The sequence below is a fragment of the Syzygium oleosum genome, unplaced genomic scaffold (genome assembly GCF_021117445.2).
Source record: "Syzygium oleosum isolate NSW1041296 unplaced genomic scaffold, Sole_v2.1 Sole_v2.07, whole genome shotgun sequence".
NCBI lineage: Eukaryota > Viridiplantae > Streptophyta > Magnoliopsida > Myrtales > Myrtaceae > Syzygium > Syzygium oleosum.
The window spans coordinates 3,923,970-3,945,737 of NW_026607491.1; the positions used below are offsets into that span (position 1 = coordinate 3,923,970).

A 21,768-nucleotide genomic window follows, 5' to 3' on the forward strand; every position below is an offset into this window, starting at 1 on the left:
GTTCAAAAGTACCTATTTAGTTCTAAACTTTTTAACGATTTGTAAATTTAGCCTTAAACCTTTTGTTGATTTGTCAATTTAGTCGTTAGAACTAAATTTGGCCGCAAATTGCTGACTTAGCGGTTTACTCAGTACTGATTGTTCTACGTGACATGACTAAGGCTGACATCGATAACTTTCAATTTTTTAAAACTTATTTGAGTTTTTTTATGTTTTTAATTTTTTTTTTTTCATATTTGAGTTTTTTTTTATGTTTTTAATTTTTTTTTCTTTTTTTTTCACTTCTTTCTTTATTTTTTTCCCCTTCTTCCTCCGCCAATCGCTAGCCTCTAGCAAGCCGGCAAGACTTGATTTTTTGGAATTATACTCTTCAACACGACATCGATGCCAAAGTAACAGGTTTGGATCCATGGATATACACCCCTTTTCGAGGATCATCAAAATTAAGCATTTTATGACGAGCAAAAATAAGAACAATTTCGTTCCCCACAAAGGGTCCGAAGAAACTTGGATAGCAAGAGAAGGGCCTAGGACCGTCGCCACAGCCGACGGCAAGAGTCGCAGCCCTTGCCAAAGATGTCACATATAACCAAGACAAGGGTCATTTCAATGATACCTCTCTCTCCCTCCGGAAGTAGACATTGGATCCCCATGGTCCATCACCCGTGATGCTACCCTCTCTCTCCCCCAAATTCCCTTTTCATCTGTCGCGACTCATGATTTGATGATGTTAAGTGCCAAGCGAGCAACGTCCGTAGCACCAGTAAAAAGGACCAGAAGATTAATAATAAGTCGGGGAAAGCAATGTAAATCAAGACGAGCGAAACAGCCGCGGCAGGCGATCATTGTTACCGATGGAACAGTTAACATTGTGGACAGCAAGATTCCTCTGCAGATATGGAAAGCCCCAAAAGAAAGCGACAAGACGACGGAAATGCGGCACATGCTTCCTCCCGAGGCATATGGATACAGAAAGTGGAAAGGCTACTTCCACGTAACGCAGCGTGGAACACGAAGAAGGTCCCAGTGCCCCCCACAACTTTTGCAGTCTTACCTCACAAGACAAAAGCGGATCCATTCCTAAGTACACCCAGATGCGACAGGCTTCAGCTTCACTTTTCCCTCTCTCTCTCTCTCTCTCTCTCTCTCTCTCTAGTTTCATTGCATGCTTCGTCGTCTCCTTCGCTTTCTTTCGGCAAGTAAAAGCGGGCAGCTTACGTAACGGGGGACGGTGGGATCCATAGAAAATGCTCCGAGTCACATCGTTCAGTTGGCACAGCAGAAGGCTTTGAATTCACGGTTTTCTTGCGTCAGATAAACGGTTCTGGGAAGAATTTGAGACCCTCGGAAAACGGGTCGATAATATTTTCACAATATATAAATAAGCGCTCCATCTCACGTTTAAGATGATCCTTACGTGCGCAAGACGTGGATACACAATTGGCGGAACAGAAAAAACGGACAGAATAACGGGCAATATCGAGCAAAAGAAAATTGAGAGGGAGCGTCGGGATTAAAGTAGCTCTCAGCCTATGCTTTAGTATTATGTTAGACAAACCGTTTTTTCTCAAAACCTTAAGATATCGAGAAAATTGCCAACGATGGTTTACTAGCATATGACTCATCAACTCGAATGGGCCTTATATTCGTATGTCTTGTAATAACTAAGATATAAAATATGTGGCATGTCGTGATTTATTGATTTAAGCTTTTGAAGGAAATAATTTTTCCATGAACATAATTTCAAGTTGATGTTAGGATTAAAACTCTTGAGTACACCTCTATTTACCTATTTATTGTTTCCCATTCATTATGCCCATTGAGCTTCAAAATGCTTTGATCATACGACTATTGTTCCTCGATTATGCTATTAGTTCTTATATATCTCTATCCGCAGATACTCGAGTTGAGATTTTCTTTCTATTTTATAATATGAGATATTCAAATTTTTTCGGCTCGATTGACCCCTCCAAATACATGCAAATTATAATGTCCATATGCACCGAGCAAGACTTCACTCGCCGGATGACTAGTCCTAAGTAAATATTGCAAAAAGGTCAGGTTCCGGAAAAATACACCACATCAGGAGCCTGGTTAGACGTGAGGGCCGGCTCGGCCCGACGGTCGATCGAGTCTGGTCCCAAGAACGGAACACGTAAAAGCAAATTCACAGACTTTGAGCCAAAATAAATGAAATGTGTTCATTAAGCTCCCACAGATAACTTATGTAAGAAGCGAATAACACTAATCTCCTTTTGTGGAGTGGGAAGGCAGTTTTCCTCGTACCCGCATCTCGCCGATCTTCATGTTGGATGCTTTCCGTGACGATGACTCCTCTCCCGGCAAAAGCATCATTCTCCTCTCTCTCTCTCTCTCTCTCTCTCTCTCTCTCTCTCTCTCTCTCTCTGATGGAAGTCACAGCTTTATCTGATGGAAGTCACAGCTTTATGAGGAAGATGGTGGTGATGATGCTGCTCTTTATTCCGTCAAAATTAAGATACGCTGCTTAAGATGAGTACTCCTTAAGCTCGCCTCAATATTCTTCTTCTTTTGGGAGAGTTGAATCGGTTCCTTGGACGACGATTCAGTGCGCTTAATCGCCTACGAACCCGTCTTGTTCGCTACTCTCCGCTTTATTCCATCGTGGTCTAAAAAAGACCCAAGAAAAAGAGAGACCAGATACGTGAAATTGAAGCCAGAACGAGTGCAAGTTATTCTCTAGTCCATGTTGGACGAATCCATGAAAATGTACGTCGGTATATATGACTGAGTATGAATTGGGTTCTATGGAAGTTTAAGGCAAAGTGTTTTTGATTATGTTTTTCATGTTTAGCATCAAAAGTCCGATCCAAAAGTTTAAGTCAATAAGTGGATGCGATGCATATTATAATTACGTATTTAAGCAATACGAGATTATACGTAATTAACAAGTGGATTGCCTCGGCCACGATGTAATATCCCCCCAAAAAAAAACTTTATCTAATTGTAGAGAAATTCGGCTTTTTTGCTTCTTTTAAACGTGAAAATAGATCTCTGGGGGGTGACCGTGGACATGTGATATTTCAAGATCTTGTAGCATTGAATAAGTTAGGGAAGGGGGGGGGGGGTGTTCGAATACAAATTATTTTGATTTTTCTATTCGGTAGCGTCGACGTGGAGTGATTGTCACGTAGCGTCCTCGCTCATTAAGTTTGGAGGCTGAAAATGAATGGTGGGCTGAAACTTATTTTAATTAGATCGAGGTCTGGGGATCGGGAGAGCCCTAATTGGTTTTGTGTCAGACATTTAATTTTGCAAAAACATATAAATACAAAACAATATAAATAAATATGCATGCATAGTCAACGTGGCGACAATAATTAACACTCGGAATTTGTCGAAGAAGACAAATCGTGCCCACAACATCCAGCAGTGCACATGATGCTGCACATTCCATCTCTTTTGTGCTTATTGAAAGGCACACACATGGAAAATAAAAATGATGATGATGATGATGATTTTATTAAAAAAAATAACGTGGGAATCGATCCCAAAGCCGTGCCTAACACTCAAGCACTGAATTTGTCAAAGGGAATACAGATCAACCATCTTTAACCAAGATCTAATAAAAATACCATTGATCGATCCTCCCCATCAACCCCACTCTCTTAATCTTCACATAATCTCCCCCACCAACTTCATCTACCATATCTATTATTCCAACCTCCCCCCACAAAAAAAAATTAAAAATAGAAATATAGAAGTGAATAGTGTCACACCATGTTTGATCTCTTCTTTCTCTCCAATTTGTAATGGACCAAAGATGTGTGAATTGCAAAGTGTGTGATAGATACATTTGACCAACGAATTTTTTTATACTTGAACCGCCATCCTTCACTCTACAAGGGGGCGTCTCCTTTTAGAAACTCCGGCGGCGGCAGAGGCCAGCTCGAAGAAAGCATCGACCTCGCGGCGGTTCACGATGTCGAAGAAGTCCAGCTCGGACAGCTTCCGCTTGCACGAGGAGGAGCGAGAGAATCTCGGCTTCTTTGGCGCTGGAGGACAACGGAGGACCGCAGGGATCCTATGCTTCTCGGATGTCGGTGTCCGGCAGGATTCGCCGCCGCTGCCGTCACCATTGCCGTGGCGGTTGTCGGTTTGGCTCGGCTGCAAATTCGAATCGGAGGATTGTCCATCTGGGGTGTAAGTGTGGATTGAGGGTAAGTTTAGGGTTTGGAGGTCGAGGACTTGAAGATCGGTGGACATGATTTTTTGGGGGGAGAGAGATTGGAGAATGAAGGGATGATAATGATGATGTGATGATGGCTTTTGGCGTTGTATTTATTTGTGGAGGAAATTGACACGGAGAGAGCCGTGCAAAGGAAGGGAAGAGAGGTCGTTGGTCATGCTTCTTCCATATATTTCAATTTTAATTTTCTTTTCTTGGTTTCATTATTTTTTTTTAAATTTCACACGATAAATTTGCTCTCTTTCTTTTGTTGAACTCACTGCCCTGAAAGAATTGACAGAATTTTTAATTTGAAATATAGATTTTATTGTTTACTATACAATACAATTACTATAATAAACTGTAATTGGCTTTGGTACTCCATTTCAAGAGTATAAACGGGTGTGTGAAATACTTAGTCAACCTAGATCTAGAAGCACTTGAATAACGTGAGTCCAACGTAAAAGAGTTTGACTCTACTGGAGATCTTCTTATGTATGAATAATATAAGTTTTACGAAGATTTCTTATTATACATTGTATTTGCCAAATGAATTGTAAGATTTTGAGGGAAAATTGTCCGAAAAGTCTTAAATGTAGTGCACTTTTGCCAATTCAGTCCTAAACATTTTTAATTTTGCCAATTGAGTCCTAAATCTTTTCACATTTGGCCAATTGAGTCCATTCGATCAATTTTGACAGGAAATCGATAACGTTGACGCTAGTCGTCCTACGTTACGTGGCATAGTCTGAGCTGACGTGAACAATATTTAATAATATTTTAATATAATTCAAATTTTTATTAATTTTTTTTATTTGTATTCTTTTCTTTTCTTTTTTACATCTCTGGCTGCGAGCCCCTCGCCTGCGGCCAACAAGGGCGTCACGACCCTTGCCTGGATCTGGCAAAGGTGTCGACCTCGTCACGGCCCTCGCCCTGGCTAGATCCAGGCCTTCGCCCTCGCCAAATCCCCATGAGGGTGTCGCGCTCTCACCCAGACCATGCCTGTGGGTCGCCGGTCAGAGGTGTAAAAAAAAGAAAAGAAAAGAAAAAGAAAGAAGAAAAGAAAAAATACAAAAAAAATTCGAAAAAAAATTAAAATGTTATTAAAAATTGTCCACATTAGCCCTGGTTGTGCCACATAAGACCGCCAGCGTCCACATCAGTTATTTTCGGTCAAAATTGTCCAGATGGACTCAATTGGCAAAACGTGAAAAAGTTTAGGACTCAATTGACAAAATTAAAAGGCATATGAATGAATTGAGAAAAGTGCGACACGTTTAGGACTTTTTAGATAATTTTCCCAAAATTTCGATTGGGTGTTTCAATTAGTGGGACCCGTGTATTTGGTAACCGACGCAATCAAACAACAAATTGAAATTTGGACACATCATTTCGTAAACATTTAAAGAAGTTTTAGTATCTCTAATATTAGGCGTGTTCAATACAAAATAAGAAAAGAAAAGAAGTGACCCAATTAGATGAGTCAAGGCTAATAAATGGCCTAAACACCCAACATCATCATAGAAAAGAGTCAAATTCGGTAAAATTCTGTAATGTCTCGACATATGCCATTTCAACACATAAACGATTCACCTCCAAGTCCTCAAGTTATGCGCGAAAATCTATGTCCCAAAAAGAAAGTTACATGTGAAAATCTATTTTATTTTAGGTCCGGGATTCTTTAATTTACAGGCTGGAACGTTTTTCATAATAACAGGATATATATCTGAACCTTTCGATTTCACTAGTCTTCGTAGATGCACACGATGGTGGGGGTGACTAAAGGTGGCTCTAGCTTAGACTTGTCATTGAAGGCGGAGGGCGGTGGTTGGGAAATTAGAATTAGGGTCTTTTTTTTCTTAGGCAAATTTGAATCATTAAATGTGTGTTACATGCAATACTGTCGACCTTTTAAGATGGTCAATTCCATATACGTATACGAATCGCCTAAATGCGAACTTTACTAACCTTTTTTTCCCGTCGAAGTAAAATTTGATAACTTTTCCCTTTTCATATTTTTTTTCCTCCATCCTTTGTCGAAGAAGATTTCATACATCTTGGGTTGAAGGAAATTGTAGCCTAATAAAAAATAAGGGAGAATTTCAAAACCTCTCCCCCCGCCCCCACCTTCTCCCTCTCTCAAAATACGAAATGGGTGCATCGTATTAATATGAAAGAATTACCAAAAAAGTTATAAATTTATTGTACGGCCAACTCAGTTCTAAACCTTTTTAATTTTGCCAATTTAGTCCTAAACATTTTGATGATTTGCTAATATAATCCTTTCGGCCAATTTTTGCTGGAAATCGCTAACATGGAAGCCAGCCAGCATTGATATGGATAATTTTTTGGCGAGGCTTGACCTCCTTGGCCCTCGCTTGTGGCCAATCGCGGAGGAAGAAGGAAAAAAAGAAAAAAAAGAAAAAAAATTATAAAAACTCATAAAAATTAGAGAAAATGCAAAAAATTGTCCATGTTAGTAGCAGCTGGCGTCCACATTAGATGGCTGGCGTCCACATTAGCGATTTACGGTCAAAATTGGCCAAAAGAACTACATTGGCAATTTATCAAAAGGTTTGAACTAAATTGGTCAAATTAAAAGGTTTAGACTAAATTGGCATATATACAATAAGTTTAGAACTTTTTTTTTTTTGGTAATTTTCCCTTGAAAGATAGACCTTGAAACCTTTAAATTGGTGCATTCAAGTCGATAAACCCTTTTTTGACCAAAAAAAAAAAAGAGATGCTAAACCCTTTGAAAAAGTAAAATCAAGTTCTTCAGTTAATAGTAATGTTTATAAATATTCATGGCATCGAAAATTGCCCATGTGACTCTGGAAATTTTCCAATGCTTGGTAGCTAGAAATTGCAATTTTCAATATGAATTTAGGGATCGATTGCACTTAAATAGATGTTTAGGATTTGGTTGCGCCTATTGAAAGGCTAAGGACTTGCAATTTAGATAAATATTTAAGACACGACTGTACAAATGTAAAAGGTTTAGGAGAGTTAGGTTCATTTCACAAATAACATGTAGGTGTTTGGGTCCCTAATCATGCTTTCAAGCTGGAGTACTAAGAGTCCATTTTAATAAAGATGTAGCTGCACTGTAACCATTTTGTGTAGTAATCGTGCTGTGAAACACCGTAAATTATATGTTTTAAAGCTGCAGCATCTCAAAGTTGGGCGAGAGATGAGCTTCCAAAAAGCTACTTTGTGGGGCTCTCGATATGTCCGAGTGGTTGATTAGATTAGGGCTTTGCATTATGAATCTTATAAGTAAACTCTCTCTACTATGATCCAACAGACGATATTCGCAAGAAATATCTCAAAAGATAAGTGTTGGGTGTACGCGTACAGATACAGTAAAAGAGAGATATTATCAAGCTACACGGATAGATGGCAAGTGTGTACTGATAACAGGCTCTTTGCACAGTTAATTGGCGTTGGGGATAATTTGTCGTTCTAAGCAAAAACCCAGCATCGCCTGACGTTGATGCCATTGTCAGGACAGGACCAGTATCAATCATCATTATCATAACCAGCTCACCATCTATGAATTGTCTTCTTCAGACAAAAAATGATCTAAAGAGAGGAAAAAACGACACAGACCACCCAAACAAAAACAGCCTCTTAAGCACTGTCTGCGTGTTCTTTCCTCCTAGTCAATGTTTGTTTTCTCCTGTATTATTCAGTGGAAACAAAGCTGGACGAATAGAAAAATGTTGAAATTTTCTTGCTCAAAGCCAATGGCAGATTCGAACTTAAAGCGCAGCAAAGATCGAAATGAAGATTCATTCTGTAGTCGAACTTCACAGCAAAACCATCTATGAATTGTCTTCAATTCATTCAGACAATAATGATTTAAAGAGAGTAAAAAAAACACAGACCACCCAAACAAAAACAGCCTCGTAAGTACCGTCTGCGTGTTCTTTCCTCCTAGTCGATGTTTGTTTTCTCCTGTATTATTCAGTGGAAACAAAGCTGGACGAATAGAAAAATGTTGAAATTTTCTTGCTCAAAACCAATGGCGGATTCGAACTTAAAGCGCAGCAAAGATCGAAATGAAGATTCATTCTGTAGTCGAACTTCACAGCAAAACCATCTATGAATTGTCTTCTTTTCATTCAGACAATAATGATTTAAAGAGAGTAAAAAAAACACAGACCACCCAAACAAAAACAGCCTCGTAAGTACCATCTGCGTGTTCTTTCCTCCTAGTCGATGTTTGTTTTCTCCTGTGTTATTCAGTGGAAACAAAGCTGGACGAATAGAAAAATGTTGAAATTTTCTTGCTCAAAACCAATGGCGGATTCGAACTTAAAGCGCAGCAAAGATCGAAATGAAGATTCATTCTGTAGTCGAACTTCACAGCAAAACCATCTATGAATTGTCTTCTTTTCATTCAGACAATAATGATTTAAAGAGAGTAAAAAAAACACAGACCACCCAAACAAAAACAGCCTCGTAAGTACCGTCTGCGTGTTCTTTCCTCCTAGTCGATGTTTGTTTTCTCCTGAATTATTCAGTGGAAATGGAGCTGAACGAAAAAAAAATGTTGAAATCTTCTTGCTCAAAACCAATGGCGGATTCGAACTTAAAGCGCAACAAAGATCGAAATGGAAGATTGATTCTGTAGTCGAACTTCACAGCAAAACCAAGATGACAGAACAAGAACATGTTATTAATATTGAGATCCCAAACTTTCCTACACATCGTAAAAACCTAGATCAAGGAGGAGAGAAGAGAGAGAGAGAGAGAGAGAGAGAGAGAGAGAGAGAGAGAGAGAGAGAGAGAGAGAGAGAGAGAGAGAGAGAGAGAGAGAGAGAGTAGTTTAAGAATCTCTATATACTTACATTCAGCAACATCTGGTCACGAGATTACACGTTTGATATTCGATATAAACAAATTGGAATCACGAATAGTAATAATAACAATTTGCTCAAGAAAGCAGAAAAAAGAAAGATAAAACAAGAATTAATCAGAGAATTGCGACCACAACGCCCTTACTCAGGTACCTCCTCCTCACGACCCCCCCGCGAGGCCTGTCTCTCAAGCACAGGGCCAGCTCGCAGCTCCGGAAGAAACCCTCCACCTCCTCGCGGTTCGCCGTGTCGAAGAACTCACGCCTCCTTTTCCGCGAGGGCACTGCTCGGGGCTTCCTTGGCGCCGGCGGGCAGCTCGCGGCAGCCTGGATCCTGTGCTCACTCGACGTTGGGGTCCGGCACTCGCTGTCATCGCTCGGGATCTGAGTTGCACCCGCGTCCCCGCTCGAAGCTTTGTCGTCAACAACAGCAGTAACAGAAGAAGAAGAGGGTACTCTGATCTTGGGCAGTTCCAGATCTAGAGGCATGGTTGAAGGAGATGGAGAGAGCTTCATGGTTGAGACTGTGTTGTGATCTTGAGTTTGCGTATAAAAAGAACTCTCCAAGGGAGAGGCTTGCTTGACAAGGTTAGACAGAGAGAGAGAGCGAAAGAGAGAGAGAGAAAGAGAGATGATGATGACCTGGATTTGCTGTACTAAAAAGGTTGTTCGCTGGGGGCACATCACTCCCACACTTACCTTCAGATCATAATAATTATTAAATTATTAAATGCGAGGTTCCTTTCTTTTCAGCTTTTTCTTGGAGCTTCTTTATTTCTTTCCAATTAGAGTTCGTTCATGATCGCGAGATTGCGATTTGACGTTACATGGTTTTCCTAGCCTTTTAGCTTCGGGAACTCGGGGATTCACCAGCTGAAAGAAACCAAAAAAAAACAAACCTAGAAGGTAGGCATTAATTTTTCATTTTTCTGTTCATTTGCATTTACCCATGATATATATATATCTATATACATTCAAAGCATATGTGATTTGTAAGGAAATATTAAGAGAGAGAGAGAGAGAATTTACGTAAAAAATTTCGAGCGATAAATTTGGGTACAAGGTGAACTTGCTCTCTCATAAATTCATCACCCTATTTTATAAGATTAACCATCTTGAAAGGTTAGTTCAAAAAGCTTTTATTGGAAAAAAAATAAATCCCCCTAAAAAAGAGAGAGATTGGTATTGGGCAGCTGTGGATTTATCCTTGGCATGAAGCTAAAATAGGCTAGATGGTGCATGCAAGGAAGAAATGCTATGAGAATTGTTGATTGCCACATTGGGCACTCAATCAATAGATTAAATAATTAATTTACACTTATATATGTTGCTAAAAAGGTAGCATATATTCCTCTATTAACACACCTTAGTAATGAATTTGATCAAAGGGATTAATTATGTGATGAATTTTCCCGCGCAATTATAATAATGATTCTTATTCGCTCTCCTTATAAAGTTACGACATATTTCGCACCTTCCTGTTAGTGGTCTGCCCTAGGAATCAATCAAGGTTGATACTCTAATATTAGTTGTGGATTAGGTTGTGTCGGAAAATCGACCTTCACTATACTTAGGTAGTCATAATGTCTTGCTAGAGACGTGGGCCAAAAAGAGTTTTGAGCATACTGCTAATATTTAGTGAGCCTATAGGGTCGCACACAATAGTGAACGGACTTAATATTTTCTATGCGCCTTTATTCTCTTATTTAAATTATCTATGCGATCGTGCGCGTTATGAGATAACGATTAAACGTACGATTAAAGGTGGACGGTTTGGCGGGCCCAAATTGCCCGGCCCACTTCTTTTAATTCCGCTGGATAATGAGGTTGTATAAATAGATAGAGAATCGTTCTCTGTCTAGGGTTTTTTTCGATAGAGTATCGAAAATCAAAAAGCGTTCAAGAAAAAGGAACTTCAAGATCTTTCGCTAGCACGTGGATCGTTGGAGAATTCCGTTCGTGTGTGTGGATACCAGTAGGGGAAAAGTGTCAAAAAAGTCCTAAACCTTTTGCATTAGTGCCAATTTAGGCCTAAACCTTTTTTTGGTGCCAATTTAGTCCTAAACCTTTTACATTTGTGCCAATTTAGTCCTAAACCTTTTTTTGGTGTCAATTTAGTCCTCAACCTTTTGCATTAGTGCCAATTGAGTCCTAAACCTTTTTTTGGTGCCAATTGAGTCCTAAACCTTTTGCATTGGTGCCAATTCAGTCCTAAACCTTTTGCATTGGTGCCAATTCAGTCCTAAATCTTTTTTAGCTAAATTAATCGGAAGGACTGAATTGGCACAAATACAAAAGGTTTAGGACTGAATTGGCACCAATGCAAAAGGTTTAGGACTCAATTGGTACCAAAAAAGGTTTAGGACCGAATTGGCACCAATGCAAAGGTTTAGGACGAATTGGCACAAATACAAAGGTTTAGGACCGAATTGGCACCAAAAAAGGTTTAGGACTCAATTGGCACAAATGCAAAAGGTTTAGGACTGAATTGGCACCAAAAAAAGGTTTAGGACTAAATTGGCACCAATGTAAAAGGTTTAGGACTTTTTTGACACTTCTCCCATACCAGTAGAGGTGCAACACTTGGGGCGCTAATCCAGACACAATTGGTTCCTGATTTATCTTCGATCTGCAAAAGGTACATTTCGAAATTCCTTTTCGATTTCAATATACACATGGATCCTGTCTAGGGTTCTATATTCCGCTGCGTTGTTTTTCGTTGATGAACCCTTCACTTCCGTCCGCCGAAAGAAAGTAAAGACCAAATTGCGGCTCCTAGCTACGCTTACGACATACGAAACAAATTAAGCGTGTAAGATCATCGAAGGGGGTCATGATAAATCATCATACGTTACAACCAAAATCGAAATTATCGATTGCCTTGAAGATTTTTAAAGTTAGATTTACTTTTTTATTTCCTCGGAAGTGAAATGGACCCTTAGAAACAACTTCGTTTACAGCACTTTTTTTGCACGTAGCTTCGGATGTGAACGAATCTATTTACCTAGGAAAAGTCAGTAAATGCTTTCTTTATTAACCTAGCACCAACCAAGAAAGACCTACCCAAATTAATTGACAACATCTAATTTTTCTATGCGGTAATTACTCTATGGTCCGATGCTATGCATGAGCTTGGGTGGAAAATCCTCAGCGTTTCTCCAATGGCAGTTGATTCGGTGAAAGGAATAATCATGGGTTCGGTGTAGGTGCGGCCTCTAATGTAATAAAGAAACAATTTTCCACTCAACTGCTCTCTTGATAAGTCATTTATGCCTAAAGACTAGGATGACAAGACCCGCAAGGGTGACAATAAACTAAGCAAGACCGTCACATGTTGTAGATGTATGCAACAAGCAATCATCTTAGTGGTTAATTTGTATAAATACTAAATCGCGCCTCCATATAATTGCTTATGCTTTTAGTTTGGTGGAACTATGCAAATAACAATGGAGTGACCGGGGTTCTTCGATTACTCAATTAATCTTCACTTGATGTAGTCTGTAATCTTCGAAATCAGATCTTGTGTGGAAAAAAGATAAAAAAGAAGAAGATTGGGTTTTAATACATGATCAATAATAGAGAATAGAGCCTTCCCAAAAAAAATAATAGGGAATAGCTCGAATTACATAAATAATTTCGTTTGGCCGAATGACTTAATTATTCGATCGACCGAAATATTTAAATATTAAACCACGTCTTCATCCAACGGTTTAAAGTTTTAAAATAGTTAACGGTGGTTTCACAAAATTTTACCTGGTATCAAAGCAGAAGTCCCGAGTTCTAATCTTTCTAGTCCCTAATTGCCTCATGTATCATATATTTTCACGTTTTAGTCTTAGGTCAAAATCCCATAAACGCATGATGGGAATAGATATTTAAATGTTAAACAACACATTCATCTAATTGCTCAAACTTTTAGACCAGTTGGTAATGGTTCCAAAAAAAAAATCACACCATCTATACTCAGAGGTGTGGAAGCAGAAAAATATTGCATTTAACAAAATTAAACGCTCGAGAGAGAGAGGGGTGGGGGGGAGGATTAACCCTTTTAGCATAGGATTTCCTATTGGATCTTTTGTTAATAAAAAGAAAAAGAAAAGAAAAGATGGGTTTCAGTACAAGACTCGATATCAGAGGATAGCTCGACACACATGACTAGTTTCGTTTAACCGAACGACCTAATTATTCAACCGATTATCTCGCGTTTGAAGGTTCAGAAGTAGGAAAACAATGAGAGAAAATTGCAGATCAAAAATCTCTCCCTCTCTCTCCATCTCTCAGTCTCTTTCACTCTAAAGAGAGGATCAACACTTTTTAGCATAGGATTCCATGTCGGAGGCCCTCCGAATCTGGCCTTTGTGAGGGAATGAATCAATGAAATGAAGGAAGCAGATCTCAGTGGTTGTGGGCGTGGGTGTGTGTTTGTGGGGGGGATTGGGTTCACCAAAAATACCAAACCCGAACGACCTTATTGGTTGTATTATTATAACTGCCAAAAGGGCGACGATGAATCTTTGCACGTGAAGCGTGTCCCGGTTGTTGCCACCTTTGCATGGGTTTCACCGCCGCTGGCATCCCATGGGGGACACGAGACGAGAAAAGTGGCAAATCCCTATCCCACCTCCTTCCTTCTCTTCTCTTCTCTTTTCCCTCTTCTCCTCCTGCCGGAATGAATGAATGAATGAATGTTTACTTAAACCGTTAACTGCACTGAATATCATGCTGCGCCCCCACAACCCCCCACCATCTTTTGACAAGTGGAGCCCGCCCCTTTTCATTCTCTTCTTTCTCTTTTCCTGAAGAACCATGTTAACCGGTTTGGAAATAGTTGGATTTTTACTTTAAAAATATCGATTGCACGAGATGTTGTCGAGGCTCCGTTTGTTTCGCGGAAAATTATCAGTTTCCGGCGTTTGGTTCACTTATGAAAATGAGTCGACGGAACATGATTTCCTACTCGAAGGAAAACTTATACTTAAATTCGAGAAAATGATTTTCTCTTTGAAAAATCGAAAATCATTTTTCAAAATATGACCAGGTATTGACGCTTGAGTTCAAAACTCTATACTTAGGTATGGAAACCTTAAAGCTAGTTCTCGGGTCCCCGGTGTCCAAGACCAGGTTTTTGGCGCCTAGGCCCGGATCCATCGAAGCTAGGCCCAGGCCCTGGTGCCCGTCTCCAAATCCCCGATGCCCAGGTCCATCGAGGCCGAGCCCGGGATCCGCTACCCTAGCTCGGGTTTGGGCCTAGGTCCACAAAGGCTGAGCGTGAGATCCTAGTACCTGAGCTCGGATCCCCAACAACCAAGCCCGGGTTCACAAAAGTCGTGCCCAAGTTTATCGAGGCCAAGTCTAGGACACCGGTGCTAGCACTCAGGTCTATCAAGGCCACGCCCGGGACCTAGGTGCCAGTGCTCCGATCCCCGACGCTTGGGTCAAGGTCAATCGAAGTTAGAGTCAAGACTCTAGTGCTCGTACCCGGTTCTTAGGCTGACTATGTGCAAGTTACTAAAGCCCAAACAGTATATATTTATTTAGGAAATGCAAATCATATTTTCCATATCAAACGACAAAAAATATATTCCAATTCATTTTATGGTTTCAGCTAAACACCATAAAATATTATTGTTTTCCTGGAAAATGAATTCTTGGAGAACGTTTTCCAGAAATTTTGTATTTTCCGCGAATCAAGGAAATATCCCAACTTTCAATGCACTAAGTAGGCTAGTGATATGTACAATCAATGTTTCGAAGATCGAATATTTCTTCGTTAAGTATGTTCTTTTCATTGCATAATTTTCTAATAGATATTGAGTTTGAAAAACACCCGATGCATTTGTCGACGAATCTCAGGACTATGTCGAATTGTAAACTACACTAAGGAGAGAGTAAACCCTGATGTGGGACAAGAATCCCAAATTGGAGCTTTGATTAAGTATGTTTACCGGTGTCTCGAGGACACTCGTTAACGAGATCTTGTTTTTTATTAATTTCTTAACCAATACCCTCATGGCGTTCCTTAATGCAATCTTGCATTAATTGTGTAGCTGATTATCTACGGTCTCAGTTTTTTGGGGGAAGGAAATTATAAATTTACGTAAGTTTTCGCTTTTTTAGCGATTACTTTTATTTCGCTGACTATCAAATATTTGCATCTCAAAGTCGTTTATGTAAACGGATATTGATTAAACTAAACATATGACTACTATTAATAAATCAAGTCAATATATACTTGAAAAACAGCAGACCTACAAATGTCAATTTTAAGAAGATGCAGTATGTATTCTTTTTTTAATTGTATAGGCCATAGTTTCTGGGAATGTTAAAAGTGGAAACTATCTACCAATCCAAATCCGTTCATATGACACGCATTTAAGATAATTTGGATAAATCAAAATTTACTAAAGTTGTTATCCCAGTAGAAATTTTAATTCAGTAATCTCTTTTTGCAATGTCGCTTTGGAAAATGAAAAATAAGTCTTATTTAGTTATTTGCAAGAAGGACGGAGATGAAGATCTGGCTGCAATCGGCTTCCTTTGGCAGAGAGCTAATCACACAACATTCCAAACCCCACTCAGTCGTCTCGAATCGAACCAAGCAACTTTATTCCCTGTGTCGAGGCAGCAACCCTTTTTCCCAAAACATTAGACTATTCTTAAATTTTTTATTTCACTATCTTCCAACGTAAGACGACACATGATTCATTAATTAAACAATTGATTAGTTTATGGTAGAAGCTGCCAGATCCAAAGATGGGAAGGTCGATTTCGTCACAAGCCATTGTGATGTGTGTCTTGAGGATACTTTACGTAAAGGGCGAAAGATCAGATCATGTTCCGGGGGCCATGTTGGGGGGGGAGAGTTTAAGGTTTATTTTATTGTGATTTTTCCCTCTGGGAAAAAAGTGATACTCTTATAGTTAGAATCGAAAACGAATAGTTAATTTAGATTTATTTTGGTGTGTCGAGTTTCCTAGACAGCTAACACATTGCTGGTCGGGTTTTGCACACTTTAATGTCTGCTCTCGGCCACCTTTCTTTGGTCGTTTCTTTCTTCTTGGAACATCCGATGAACTTCGTGGCATGTTTAATCATTTAATGTTACGTTTTCACCTCATAATTTTAGACAATATTTAATGGGTCACTCAAGAAAATTTCTCTTTTCATTTTATTTTCTCTAATGTAAGCATTAATGTTTGCATACACGTAAGAGGAACAAATTCTATTCCAAGAAATAGAATGGTGACAGATATTTTCTAAAGTAGTGAATCTAACGATTGAAGTTTAAATTTGGACATACATATTCCTTTGGTAGCAAACCAACTCGTGGGTATTCATCTTTGAACAAAACTAAGCTAATCTCGACATACATGTAGAGATTTTTTAGGCTGTGTCGCTCCATCCCTAATTAGGGAAAACTTTCTCACTCAATGCGCGTGATGTTCATATCCGTAACTCGTCCGTCGGTATATGGATCGGAATCCTCCGATCATTATCGGAGGGAAACATGATCTCTTTACGCTAATATCTAGTTTGCGCCATTTGATTCCTTAAATTGAATTTATTATACTAAGTTGCGCAGAATAAGTTTAGAGATTTGCTGAGCTGACATTCTAGCCATTAGGATTTGTCTAGGTGATGATGACATGGGGACTATTGGCAAATTACTGAGCTTATGTAAATTTGCATGATCTTACCTAGCTATATATGGAAGAAAGAGCAATCAAATTTATCAGGTCAGTAATTACAAGATGATCAGGAGATGATTGGGCCTAGATCACTTTTAAGCCCAAATTAAGATGGGCTTAATGAGATCTGAAAGCCAGAAAAAGAGTAGGTAAGATCTGATTACCATGACATTATTTTGACCATAATGGAAAAGACATTAACGACTGAAAAACTGTTTATTTCAATAGTAGAAACCGAAAAAAATGCAGAAATAATAGTCCTAACTAAAGAGACAAGAACATTCCCATTTCGTTGCGATGCTGATTCTTTGCGCAATTTTCTTCCCCCCTTGACGCAGTTGAGTAGAGTAATTTTATGTCGAGGAATCTGAGCTGATACCACATACTTAGCAGTCTTCCAACATGTCGTGTCTATTTTCGATCGTTCGACTGCAGATCAGGCAATGACAGCTTTGATCGCCGGCCTGGCGGGTCGATCACTCACTAAGAGGGGAAGTCCCAAAATGAATCAGAGTTCTTATAGAATATGTAGTATGCAACCGCCGATGCCAGAAACAATCCTAGAAGCATTCCATATAGTTGCCAATCTGCATTTTCAAAGGTGAATGGTGAGAAATCGCGGCTTCGATAATCGGCAACGGAAAATGTTCTTTGTGTGTGCGTGCGCCCGAATTTAGGGGAGCGACCTTTCCACTCGGCTGGGACATTTAGCTTTGTCACCGATGCTCCGCGTTCACTAGAAGCACTCAACAAGACCCTGCGAAAAGAATCAAAGACTCTATTGGCACTTACTGACAAAGCGAGACGATACTGAAGTTCTTAGGAATCTTAACGTTAAGACTAGTTGCCGGTTCACGCAATTTTCACTGGTATGAAGTGTAACGATCATCTAGCTTTCGATGATGGTCATTACCTCTCGGTCGGACAAAATTCCAGCAACGAAATGCTGGTGCCCGAGTGCAACCTCTTACTCCAATGGCATATCTCCATCTTCTTTAGCTCGACCACACAGAAATCACCATCTCTGCCTCCCCTAAGTTGTTGTTTCGGGGTGCAAACAATTAATCCCTTTTTCAAATACAAAGAAAAGCAAAAGAAAACATAGAATTGATTGTCGAAAAGATAGGATTCGAATTCCAAGTGATTACAGTGCGAGATATGTTCCGTCCGAACTGATGGACATAGCTGAAGCCGGCTTTCCGAGCAATCTCTTGTGACCAATTCTGTCCCATGAGCCTATGTTCCAAACTCCCGTCAAGGCTTTATCACCTGCCATTCGACATATGCAAGCACCGGATGATGCGATGATCAGACTACTCTAGTATGCGCAGCTTCGAGGAAAGGGCGCGCTGAAGAATGAACCAACCTTTCTGAACCGTGCAGAACAAGAACGGTCTCGCCCCGTCCCTAGAGAAACGACAGAGCTCAATTCTTTCATCCTGCGGGGGGATAAACATCAAAGGCTGATGAGAACTCAAATAACCTCCCAAGTCATGCTTATGCCGGCGTGTTTCGGTTGTACTTGGCCTTACCGGACCACGAGCCAAGGTAGCCAAGGGAATGCCATCTTCAGCTCTCCATATTCTCGCCGAACCATCGGTCGAGGTCGAGGCCAGCAATTCCGAGTCTAGGCTGCAAAAAATGAGAAGCACTGTAAGTCTTATGTAGAGGCCACCCCGAATGGGTATCCCCAGGAGCCAATCAATTTTCCAAAGAGAAGATAGACCCGTGATTGACCTAAAATCGAGATCCCGATAGGAGCTGCGCTCGGCCGGTTCGTCCAGCACGACTTGGAGGCTCGGCCACTTGAAGATCCTGAGACGACCATCCTGGAGTTTTTGCACGAGAGTAACCATCGAAACACCAACATGCTAATTCACAAATCTTGAGAAAAACACAACGGCGACAGGGCGATAGAACGTTTGATCAGTTTACCATTCCGCCAGCCGCAAGTCTGGATCCATCACCGCTGAAGGCAAGACATTGCTGAGGACCAACGTCTTGAAGAAGAGGTGGCTTTCTGGCTATCAGCTTCAGACTCGATTCTCGACCATACAGTTCCAAGATTCTGGGAAAATTATGGAAAAGAAAAATGGTATTAACATAACACCAACGTGCTTACATACCTGGTTAGAGATGAAACAAAGCAATTTTGTTTTCCGACATTAGGAGAAGAAACTGAATTACTTGCATCCGCCAGAACTTGTGGAGAACACAATGTCGTCGCCGCTTGGGTGCGCTGCGATTGTCAAGGGATGGCCTTCACTTGCTTCGAGCACATGAGCTGCCTGACATAAACAAAAACTACATATAAGAACAGTACACGTAATGGTGTACAATATGATGATGCACAAAAACTAGTCATCAAAATCAACAAGTCTTGATAATCGAACAGAAGAAATCTTGTGAAATTGCTATTGAATTTTTCATCTCATGTTTTGGTATATAATTTATTTTCTTTATTTGCTTTTTCTGCTAGGCTATGAAATTCAATATCTTGAGAGAGGGGGGGCATACCAGAGGGGCAGAGGGAAGTGCAATAGTCTTGGGATCAAAAGAGAAAATCTGTATCAAAGATGGTGAAGAAGGGTCGTTGCTCCCTGGCTTGCCCAACGCTACCAGGTTCGCTTTCTCGGGTTGTCGGATCCATGACCCGCATGTCGCCTTGCCCCGATCCGGCCCGACTCCCTCCATTACTGTGGAAGCAAAACTGATGGAGAGAGAATTCGAACAGTGATCAAGAACTCAAAAGGAGGGTTGACAATATCGGTTAAGAATGCTATATGCGTGATTGGTTTTATTCATTACAGTGTTTCAACAAGAACATAAGGATCATCGTTTTCTTGTGGATGAATTTGCGGAATATTCAGGAGATTATTCCCCCTAGAAGAAAAAATTGGACCAAGGCACATGGTTAATATCTAATTTTTATCCTCGTGGATAGAAAAAACAGAGAATTAAGTTGATATCTGGATTTTGCTTGTTTTGGGAATTGGATTCTTCATTCATCGTCTTGTTTGCTTCTTATGAAAAAGTAGAGCTGTCATTTGTCAATTTGATGATAAAATAAAGAGACAAGTGTACTGGAAATTCTAAAATTTATCACGAAAATGCAATTGAGCCCTGAAACTTTCAAAAAGTGTTATCAAGTTCTGAAATTGTTATATTTGTTCTATCAAGTCCTTCCGTTGATTACACTTTTTGAAAGTTTTAGAATTTGATTGCACTTTCCTAACAAGTTTTATGACTTAATTGTACTTTTATGAAAGTTTTATGACTCAATTGTACTTTCCTAAAAAGTTTTAAGACCTCATTGCATTTTTTTGAAAGTTTTAAGACTCAATTGTACTTTCGTGACAAGTTTTGGGGCTTGATTGCACTTTTCGAAAGTTTTAGAACTCAATTGCACTGTAGTGATAAATTTTATGACTTCTAATACACTTATCTCTAAAATAAAAGAACTTCAAATGAGAGAAAGGGGTATGCATTACTAAACACATAAGTTGCGGGATAAGGCAATCTGCCTCGCTCAAAAAAATTTTTTTTTTTGATCGAATGCCTTGCTCAATTTAAGGTACCACAATTTCAAAACATACATTGCCGAGCATACAAATTGCAACGCCATAGGAAGCAAAGGAAAGGGTCCTCTTCTTCTCTCTCCGCTGGAGAGCTTCCCCTCTATCCATGGAGATAGTCGTCCCACTAAACCCTAACCTCCCGAGTAGATTTCTTCCCTTTTCCATCCTTCACATCCCGAGTATGGAAACAACACACCACCCACAATCCCCCACGCCACCGACACCCCACAGCCACCCAATCACCCACGTAACCAGCCACACAAAAACCCTAGCGTTCATTTAAGATTTCTGTCTTCCATTTAGTTTTAGGAATCAATCCTTCCAAACAAACCTACATGAAAAACCACGTATTCTCAATCCACCAACAGTCACATTAACCCGACTACTTTCTTACTATCATCCACCCACTTCTTCAACGAAATCCATCCCAATGACTCGTACCCGTAAAGTGCAAAACGAGACTTTGAGCTCCCTTCAATCCTGGAACCCTTATCCCTTCTTAGCAATTGTCTTGAAGCCGAAAGTAGAACCAAGGTAGCACTTATCCGAGGAATGAGAACTCCGAAGTGCAATAGAAGGCGCACTCCAGGTTTGATGTTTTCAATAAACTTTTCTTTCTCGTGGCCCACCCTCCGAAATGAGTTACCCCGGCTTTGCCGCAATAGTATATAGAAATGGAGAAAGAATTAGAGAGAGAGAAGAAAATGGCAGCACTTTGCAAACGTATGGGTAAAATGTGGACAAAAGACTACTGTAGTTAAGGTGTTTGAGGAAATTCCCGAGAGGAAAATAGAGGAATGTCATGACTTTATTGGGGAAACTCCATTCAAAGCCTAATGTTAACTTCCAAGCCTTCCAATCGACAATGTTGAAAGCATGGAAAACGTAAAGGGTAGTGTGTGATCGAGCACAACAAGGGCTCTTTACCTTCACTTTCACATCCGAAATGGAGAAACGAAGAGTGTTGGAAGCTAGCCCGTGGTCCTTCTCGGGTAATCTACTTATTCTTCAACAGTTGAACCCAAGTTGCCCATACACCGTCACACCTTCACTCATTGCCCTTTTTGGGTACAACTTCATGGGTTACCCTTAGTGCGCATTTTCGAATCAATTATCAAAGAAGTAGCCTCAAAAATTGGAGATGTATTGGAAGTAAACTCGGGAACAAAGGAGGGTAGCCCGTGTAAGGTTGGTAGGGCCCGAGTGTCACTTGACTTGTTGAAACCTTTAGTCTCGGGGTTATGATAGATTTCGAAGAAGAAAATTTTTGGATAGATTTCGGATATGAACGCCTACCCCATTTTTGCTACTCATGCGGAAAGATAGGCCACTATACAACTAGTTGTGAGGAGGTGCTTTATAACGAGACCAAACTCAAACCTATCGTTGAAGGACTATATTGGCTAAAAGCGGAGGCTAAGGAGCATA

At 40.0% G+C, this 21,768-nt stretch overlaps 3 protein-coding genes across 3 annotated transcripts; all 3 read right to left on the reverse strand.

Moving 5' to 3' along the window:
* Window positions 1–3,873: 3,873 nt before the first annotated feature.
* LOC115667201 (cyclin-dependent protein kinase inhibitor SMR3-like) lies at window positions 3,874–4,245 on the reverse strand. Its single transcript, XM_030588807.1, has one exon. The coding sequence runs from the start codon at window positions 4,243–4,245 to the stop codon at window positions 3,874–3,876; it is 372 nt and encodes a 123-aa protein (XP_030444667.1).
* Window positions 4,246–9,040: 4,795 nt separating this feature from the next.
* On the reverse strand, window positions 9,041–9,722 carry LOC115691642 (cyclin-dependent protein kinase inhibitor SMR1-like). Its single transcript, XM_030618346.2, has one exon. It carries the CDS (start codon window positions 9,588–9,590, stop codon window positions 9,192–9,194), a length of 399 nt encoding a protein of 132 aa, XP_030474206.1. The 5' UTR covers window positions 9,591–9,722; the 3' UTR covers window positions 9,041–9,191.
* A 7,176-nt stretch (window positions 9,723–16,898) lies between these two features.
* Window positions 16,899–19,456, reverse strand: LOC115664531 (SEC12-like protein 1). The gene is made up of 10 exons (XM_056313099.1): window positions 19,280–19,456; window positions 18,950–19,050; window positions 18,698–18,830; window positions 18,500–18,591; window positions 18,295–18,394; window positions 18,129–18,201; window positions 17,911–18,031; window positions 17,676–17,795; window positions 17,449–17,519; window positions 16,899–17,349 (listed from the first exon to the last, which is right to left on the reverse strand). Exons 1-10 carry the CDS (start codon window positions 19,454–19,456, stop codon window positions 17,246–17,248), a joined length of 1,092 nt encoding a protein of 363 aa, XP_056169074.1. The 3' UTR covers window positions 16,899–17,245.
* Between the last annotated feature and the right edge of the window lie 2,312 nt (window positions 19,457–21,768).